Source organism: Chrysochloris asiatica, unplaced genomic scaffold (genome assembly GCF_000296735.1).
Source record: "Chrysochloris asiatica unplaced genomic scaffold, ChrAsi1.0 scaffold00178, whole genome shotgun sequence".
In the NCBI taxonomy this organism is placed as follows: Eukaryota; Metazoa; Chordata; class Mammalia; order Afrosoricida; family Chrysochloridae; genus Chrysochloris; species Chrysochloris asiatica.
Window position 1 is genome coordinate 1322310 of NW_006408696.1, and position 9412 is coordinate 1331721.

The window sequence follows — 9412 nt, forward strand, 5'->3', positions numbered from 1 at the left end:
GATACAGAAACCAAAAATGTATGCAATGTTATAAAGTCTAGAAAAGAATATAATAATGATTTTGGTTCATTTCCAGAATTTGTGGAGCAGTTTTTGATTTGAGCCTATACAATACAATGGTAACCCTGCTGTCCCTTTTCAGAGACACATTTCTTCCTTTTTCATTTTCTTTGTAATATTATTGGGACTTTTAATTAATTCAAACAAACAGCTTTAATTAAAACACACATATAGTGCATGTATGCTTTATAAAATAGTAACAGCAGCAATACTTTTGAACACCCATACTCCCCTTTTCCCTTTCTCTAAGAGACAGCATCTATGATGAACTCTGTGCAATTGTGTTGTTGCTTTTCTGTATTTTACTATAGATGTATGTGTCAATAATGATGTTTCATTTCATAAGTATCGTATCATTTATGTTAATTTACGACTTACTCTTTTCATTTAAGGTTACGCTTCTGAAATTGACAGATGTAGATGAGTCTGTTCTTTTATTTTTTGCTACTGAATATTTCAGTGTATGAATATACCACAAATGATATATGCATTCTATGGCTGATAAATATATATATATATTTTTTTCTTAATTAAGTATTTTTATTATTGTTATTGCTACTGAATAGTCTCTGAGGAGCAAAGAACTGAGAAATCAGCAGTTTCTCTTTTTTTTTCTGCCAAGTTAAGAAGGCTGCAGCTCTTTCCCCAAAAGTACAACCTCCCAAGTGACTTATTAGCTTAAATAGAACTCAAGAGCCAACAATATTGTTTCTATTAATTGCACAACCATTGCTCTATCTCCTTCTTCATGGCTGATAAACATTTGAGTTTTCCCGAGGTTTTCACTGTACATACAACACTAACTCTGTTTTTTGTTTCTACACTGACCATGAATAATAATAATAATAATAAAGAACCACAATAAAAGTAAGCAAAGATAAGCACCCTTTTTATCTTTGAGGATAATGCTGTCCTCATCCATTACATTCCCAATTATTATATTTATAATAGAAGAATTCAAGTATACTATATAATTGTGATTCCAAAGAAAGCACTTGTCATTTTATTCCAACTAATTAGCTAATTACCGCAATAGATCATTTAGGCTGTACTTGATCCTACTTAGATGCAACCAAAAACTGCAGATTTATCTACTATGTTTCTGAAGAAACAAGAATTATCACCTTTAAACTTCCATTTATGCCCCCATTTTTATATGACCTTGTTTGAACATTCTCCCATTAACTAGAATTGAACTAAAACTAGGTTCCTTAGTCATGGGTTATGATACAGAGATCGTATTTCTTAGTCCGTCACAGTTTCATTGACTAAGACAGAAATGAAGCAGGAAAGATTTCGGTCATGCCTTGTTTGATTTTGCTATTCCTTCTTCATTCTCTCGCCCCACAGGAGTATCTTCTAATGATGGGACTAAGAAGCTGGCATTTCTGGGGGGCCGCTTTTATTACATTCTTCTTGACTCTTTTGGTTACCATAACTTTGATGACTCTGTCCCTCTTCATTAAGGTGAGTATAGTCACTGAGGCAAATTTATTCAGTTAAAGCTCTCAGATGTGGAGAGAAACTTGGTATGGGATGATTGGTACTAACGAGGCTGCTGAGTAAATGAAATCATTAACTGAGCACACAACATCCTCTGTATAGTACAGGGTATCGTGGTGGAGATTATGTGCTGTGGAGTCACTTCTGACTCACAGTGACCCTGTGTAGGTTTTCCGAGGCTGTGTATCTTTACGGGAGCTGAAAGCCTCATCTTTCTCCCGCAGAATGGCTTGTAGTTTTGGACTGCTGACCGTGAAATTAGCAGCTTGACTCGTAACCACTACACTATCAGAGCTCCTTGGTTCAAGGTATATGTGTCCAGAAAGGCTAAACTCATTGAATCAGTGCTATCCTCATCCATTTTAGACTAACCCTGCAATGATTCATTCCTGAAATTGTACAAACTCTCTTTGGTTTCCTTTAAATTCCCTGAATTACCGGCATGCCTCTAACCATAATTCTCTCCAGATACTACATACTGATGTGAAAGAACTTTCAATTCTTAACCGATCTATTAAATTTTAAAAAATTAAATATTTCAAACATTGAAAAACCACAGATGCTGTATACTTATCACCCAGATTCATAAGGGGTTAACATTTTGCTATATTTGATTCCAGATTTCTTATAAACAAATAAAACTTCAGTTACAGCAAAAGCCCACTGCGTTTTCTGCTTCCCTTTCTCTGCTGCATTCTCTTCACAGAGAGAACCACTTCATCGAATACATAAACATCATCCTCATGTATTTTTGTTACTGTTCACTGCATCTATATGATTCTATAAGCAACATAAAATGCTGCTTTACATACATGTCATTATACATGAAATGTATCTTTTTTTTTTGAAATGTATCTTTCAACACTGCATTTTGCATCCAACATTCTGTTTTTGAGTTGTCCACATTGATCCATTTAGTGCTGCACATTTATTTCACTTGTATAGTAGTATTCCATTGCACGACTAAATCCACACTATTTTAACCATTCAGTCCCTCTTTGAAAAGCAGAGTTCTGTCCATTTCATCCTATTACAAAAAGTGCTGCAGTGAACATCAGAGTACATGCACATGCATGAGAGTCTCCCTGGATGGATACTTAGAAGGGGAATTGTTTAATCACAGAGGACACACGTCATCATGTCAACTGGATATTATCAAATCATTCTTCAAGAGATTGATGTTATTGTTTTATCTTTTCCCATCCTTTAATTTCATCACATTGTTGGGTGAAACTCCTCAAAACAGGACACAGCTGACTTTCTTTTTTTACTCACTGTGACAATCTTTGCTGTTAGTGTGGTTGCTACGGTGTTTAGTTTTGTTTTACTATCTTATTTTGTTATTTCTTCTTTAGTTTTATTGGAATGATTGGATTTTCATTACTAACATTTTTTCCTCTACTGACTTTAAATTTGTGCTTTCTAATGGATTGTCTGGAGTCCTGGTGTGGTGCTGTGGGTTAATGTGCCAGACTGCAAAGCCGTTTGAACTACAAGGTCGGCAGTTCAAGCTCACCAGCTACTCCTAAGAAACCCTATACAGGGTCACTATGGGTCAGAATCGATTCGAGGGTACTTAACAACAACAACAACAATGGGTTATCTGTCTAACATTTTAACTTACTTAACTGACTTAGCAGAATTTTGATGCAATCAGTATTTTTATCTTTTGGAAAAATGATCATAGACTGCATTTCCCCTTTCACATTCATATTCATGTTTTTTAGAGTTATGGTCTCCCCAGCCATATTTTTGAATCCATCTAATTTCATCATAATTGTTCATTTCTGCGGAGCACTGGCGGTGCTGTAGGATAGGCACTGCATTGCTAACCCCAAAGTCAGCAGTTCAAATCCACTAGCCACTCTGCAGGAAAAAGATGAGGCTTTCTGCTCTTGTAAATATTTACAGCCTTGGACACCTTATAAAGGGTTGCTATGAGTTGGAACTGACTTGACAGCTCGTAACAACAATAGCATCAATTTGTACAAGCAATGTCTATTCACAAGCTTTTCTCATTATGATTTTTTGTATTTAACTTTTTCCTTTTGGGTGCAATCGCCCTTTCCTTGAAGTATATCCTTCAGTATTCCCTGCACTTAGAGGCTGCTAATAGTGAAGTTTCTCCATTTTTGTTTATCTTGATGTGCTTCCCCACTCTTAAACAATCATTTCACTGCTGCTGCAGACATGGGATCATTTCTACAGCAAATTAATAAGACCTTGTTGTTGTTGTTGTTGTTGTTATGTGCCGTCAAGTCAGTTCTGACCCATAGCGACCCTGTATAGGGTTGCTGAGGAGCAGCTGATAAGCTTGAACCGCCGACCTTGCAGTTCAAGTGGCTTTGCAGTCTGGCGCATTAACCCACTAAAACCAATGGTGAAGAAATTGAAAAATTCTACTAACATATTCAGGCTGAAATAGACTAAACATGCAGTTAAGATGCATTGATAATTACTGGTGGTTGGAATGAAAGTTGGAAAGAAAGAGGAAGGATTGGTATTGGAAAAATATGGCTTTGATGATAGAAATGATACTGGAGATCACATGACAGAATATTGCAAGATCAATGTCTTATTCTCTGAAAATGCCTTTTTTCAACATAAACGGTGACTATACACATGGACCTCACCATATAGAATACACAAGAATCAAATTGGCTACATCAGTGGGAAGAGGTAACGGAGAAGCTTAATATCACCAACCAAAATATGGCCAGGGGCCAACTGTGGTGTAGACCATTAGTTGCTCATATGTAAACTCAGGCTGAAGTTGAAGAAAATTAAAATAAGTTGACAAGAGCCAAAATATGATGTTAAGTATATTCCACCTGAATTTTGAGACCATCCCAAGAACACATTTGATGCATTAGACACTCATGGTCAAAGACCAGAAGAGGCATGGGATGTATCAAGAACATCATACTTAAAAGAAAACAAAAGTCTTCAAAAAGACAGGAAAGAAAGAAAAGATGAAAATGGATGTCAGAAGAGACTGAAACTATCTCTTGAATGCAGAGAAGCTAAAGCAGCTGGAAGAAATGGTTAAGTAAAGAAGCTGAACAGGAACTTTCTAAGGGCAACTTGAGGAGACAAAGCAAAGTGTTATAATAAAATGTGCAAAGACCTGGAGTTAGAGAACTAAAAGGGAAGAACAGGCTCAGCATTTCTCAAGCTGAAAGAACTGAAGAAAAAAATCGAGCCTCAGGTTGCAAAATTGAAGGATCCTATGAGTAAAGTACTGAATGATGCATGAAGCATCAAACAAAGATGGAAGAAATACAGAGTGAAGAACTGACAGTATTGAAGGAAGCAGTCCACTCTGAATTGAAGGCATTGGTGAGAAACAAGCTCCAGGAATTGATAGAATGCAAATTGAAATCTTTCAACAAACTTACGCAACAACGGAGGCACTCACTCAACTATGCCAGAAAATTTTGACAACAACTACCTGGTCAATTGATTGGGAGAGATTCGTATTTGTGCCCATTCCAAAGAGAAGCGTCCTAACAGAATGTGTAAATCATCAGACAATACCATTAATATCACATGCAAGTAAAATTTTGCTGACGATAATTCAAAATCGTCTGCAACAATACATTGAGGAGGAACTACCAGAGTTTCTAGCCAGATTCAGACAAGGATATGGAATGAGGAATGTCATTTCTGACATCAGATGAATCTTGTCTGAAAGCAGTGATTATAAGGAAGACTTTACCTGTGCTTTATAAACTATGCAAAGGCTTTCAATTGTGTGGATCATGACAAGCTATGAATAGCATTGTGAAGACTGAGTATTCCAAAACACTTAATTGTGCTTATGAGGGATCTGTTCATAGACCAAAAGGCAGTTGTTCAAACAAAACAAAGGAACACAGAATGGTTAAAAGAGGAAAAATGTGGGCCAGGGTTGTATTTTTTCAGCATATTTATTCTGTATACTGTATACTGAGCATAGAATCTGAGAAGTTGGATTATATGAAAAATGTGTCATCATTAACAGCCTGTGATAAGCAGATGATACAACCTTGCTTGCTGAAAGTGAAGAGGATTTAAAATGCTTACTGACGAAGATCAAAGACCACAGTCTTCAGTATAGGTTGCATTTCAAGGTAAAGAAATAAAAAAACCCTCACCACTGGACCAGTAAATAACGTCATGAAAATGGAGAAAAGATTAAAGTTGTCAAGATTTCATTTTGCTTGAATCCATTGTCAACACTCAAGAGCGCATCAGTCAAATGATGTATCGCATTAGACAAATCTGCTTCATATGGTCTTTTCAAAGTATTCAAGTGCAAAGATGTCAATTTGACAATAAGGCACACCTGTTCCAAGTCATGGACTTTTCAATAGCCTCATATGCATTTGAAAGTTGGACAGTGAATAAGGAAGACTGAAGAAGAATTGATGCATTTGACTTACAGTGATGGAGAAGAATTTGAAAAGTACCATGGACTGCCAGAAGAGCAAACAAATCTGTGTTGGAAGAAATAGTCAGAATACTCCTTAGAAGCCTGGATCGCAACACTTAGTCCCTTATACTTTGAACATATTATCAGAAGGGACCCTTCTTTTAGAGAAAGATGTCATGTATGGTAAAATGGAGGGTCAGCAAAAAAGAGGGAGACCTCCAACAAGATAGATTGGCATGGTGGCAGTGGCAATGGGCTCAAGCACAGCAACAATTGTGAGGATGGCGCTGGACCAGACAGTGTTTTATTCTGTTGTGGTATGAGTCAGAACTGACTCAACAGCACCTAACAACAACATTTTATTTCCTTCTGCATTTTATAATTTTGTTTGTTGGCTCATTTTCAACTTGGCTTCTGTTTTGGTTGTTGTTGTTAAGTGCCGTTGAGTCGGTTCCAATCCGTAGGACTGCTGTAAAGTTCTCTGTAGTGGTTATGTTCCTCCTGATTCATTTTACATTGAACTCTGTCAAGTGCCTGTGGTATCATATCATTTACCCTTCCACAATTGTTGGATACCTTTCTTCTTCTTCTTTAACATATATAGCTGAATGTAGATGAACAATAGGGTAGTTCTCAGGGATTAAAAATGAAAAATTGAAATCCAGAACAGAAAGCATATGACTTAAGCTGTAATGGTTCTACTAGTGGTTACTGATCTACAAAGACAGGTCTTGAATTTCAAGAAAAGGCCCAAGAAAAGACAGATCTAGGATTTCAGTTTCCCATAGAAATCTGGTTTAATTACTTAACCATCCAGAGCCCCATGCAGACATAAATTTCCTTGTCATTTCAAGTCTCCCTTTTCTTGGAATAGCTTAATTCTCTGAGAGCCCAGGCTCTTCATAGAAGTTTCAGTTCCAATTTCTCACTTCTCACAGAGACAAGAACTTATGTGAGTAATAAAACCCAAGCTTTAGTCCTTTGTCTACTCCCGTAAAGATTTACACCCTCGGAAACCCTGTACAGGGTCGCTATGGGTCGGAACCGACTCGACGGCACTTAACAACAACAACAACAGGTTCAATAACCACTACTAGAGCTACTACAACTTAAGTCACAGGCTTTCTGCTCTAGTTTGAATTTCATCTCCATTTTTATACCTGAGGATTACACTATCTTTCTTCGACATTCAGCTACATATATATATATATATATATATACATATATATATATATATATGAAGAAAAATAAATATATACCGCAATTGTGGAAGGGCGTCTAAACAAGGGCATCTAAAACATGGCGGAGTCCGCCATGTTTTCAGAACCAGAATCTCCTTGACAGCTGCTCATTCCTCAACTAATTCTTTGAAACGATCACCCAATTTGAAAGCACAAAACACTTGCATTTTATCCCCCATTATATTGCTCTTCTTTTGTACTTTTGCAAAGTAATCGTTTTGGCCCTACTCCCAATCAGTGTGGGCTAAAAACAATGGCAGGATGAAGGACTACAGTGGAGAGTAACTGAAGAAAAAACCATAAAAGTGTGTCATGTGGAGCTACTTCTCTTTGGCTGCCTGACAGGGAATAAATTACCTACTAACTGTACCACAAATTGGGCTGCTAACCTCAAGGTCAGCAGTTTGAAAGTACCAACTATTCCACGGGAGAAAGATGAGGCTTTTTGTTCCCATAAAGATTTACACCCTCAGAAACCCTGTACAGGGTCATTATAAATCGGAACTGACTCCACAGTACTTAACAACAACTTTACTGAAGTCCTGGTGTGTACTGCGGGATAATGCGCTGTACCAAACAATCGGTTTGAACCATAAGGTCAGTGGTTCAAACCCACTAGTCGCTCCTTGGAAACCCTATACGGGGTCACTATGCATCGAAACTAACTCGATGGCACTTAACAACAACAACAACAACTTTATTGGACAGTACTGCAATATTTGATTTATACTGTCGATTTTAATAGGTTAATATCTCTAAGGATAAACAGTGCTATAACAAATTGGTGGTAAATGCAGTAGATTACACAGACTGGTGTTACTGACATTCAGAGACTAGTCAGAGAAAATTAGACTTGAAATTTAGAGTCCTTATCTATCTTCATGAATCATTCATTTTATTTTGCTTATCACTGAATGATATGAAATTCTAGGCTAGTGAATTTCATAACAAGTGAAAGTAGAAGAAAACCATTTTATATTCGCCCCAGACCCTTCTTTTTTGCCTGCATTTATTGGACTGAATTGACTTGTTGAATATTTATTTTATATAGATTGTCAAACTACCAATCATCCGCTATAGTGACCCAACCCTAGTGTTTTCCTTCTTGTTGCTTTATGGCATCACGACTGTCATCTTCGCCTTCATGCTCACCACATTCTTCAGTAAAGGTACGTCCTGAAACTCTGGTTGCCAACTCTTCCATCATTTTCCTTGACCTAGGAACTGTATAAGATGGAACAATTCAGGGCCAAGAGCTACAACTACCTCTCTGGATTGTCATCCTGGTGTGGTGCTGTGGGTTAATGCGCTGGACTGCAAAGTCAGTTTAAACCAAAAGGTGGGCGGTTCAAGCTCACCAGCCGCTCCTTGGAAACCCTATAGAGGGTTGCTAGGGGTTGGAACCAACTTGACGGCACTTAACAACAACAACCCTTTCCTCCACATCTTCAGTCTCCACTGTGTCTAGTTTATCCTGGAAATAGTCGACCACCATGAATAATCCATGATCTTCCTTATATTATTTCACATTTGGAAACTTAACTAGAGATTGAAAAGGACTTCCACTGTCCAAATTCAAACCCCAGAAGTTTTTTGATTGGCCAACACAATGGGCTTTGTTTTAATGTCTTTAGGCCAGTGGTTCTCAACCAGGAGGAATTTTTGCCTTCCAAGAGGACAATTAACAGTGTCTGGAGACATTTTTAGCTGTCACAACTTAAAGAGTGCTGGCAGTATTTGGTTAGTAGATGCTAACTATCCTGTATTGGATAGAACAGATCTCTACAACAGAGAATTTATTGGACCCAAAGTGTCAGTAGTGCCAAGGTTAGACAGAGTGTGCATGACCCCTTACCCTCTCCCCCACTCCCCCAGTTTCCCACAATTCTCCTTCATTTTGCACCACTTTACTCACATAGTAACGTGCAGGTTCCTGAAAGAATTTGGTTTACAATCTCAGAGTCTTATTCATTTTCCATACCAAAGCCACAAATAGCTTGGAGATTTAAAGATACTTAATTGGAAGAACATGCTCAGCATTTCTCAAGCTGGGGGAGCTGAAGAAAAAATTCAAGCCTCGACTTTCTTTATTGAAAGATTCTCTGGACAAATTATTGAATGACGCAGAAAGCATCAAGAGAAGATGGAAGGAAGACACAGAGTCACTGTACCAAAAGGAAATGGTTAATGTTCA

At 37.5% G+C, this 9412-nt stretch overlaps 1 protein-coding gene across 1 annotated transcript in view; it reads left to right on the forward strand.

The window, feature by feature from the left end:
• The window catches only part of LOC102812209 (ATP-binding cassette sub-family A member 3-like), a 135009-nt gene that overhangs the window by 24643 nt on the left and 100954 nt on the right, over positions 1-9412 (forward strand). The window contains exon 6 of the mRNA XM_006871990.1: positions 8270-8387. Within this exon, the coding sequence (XP_006872052.1) occupies positions 8270-8387 (118 nt within the window). The remainder of the gene's footprint in view (positions 1-8269; positions 8388-9412) is intronic.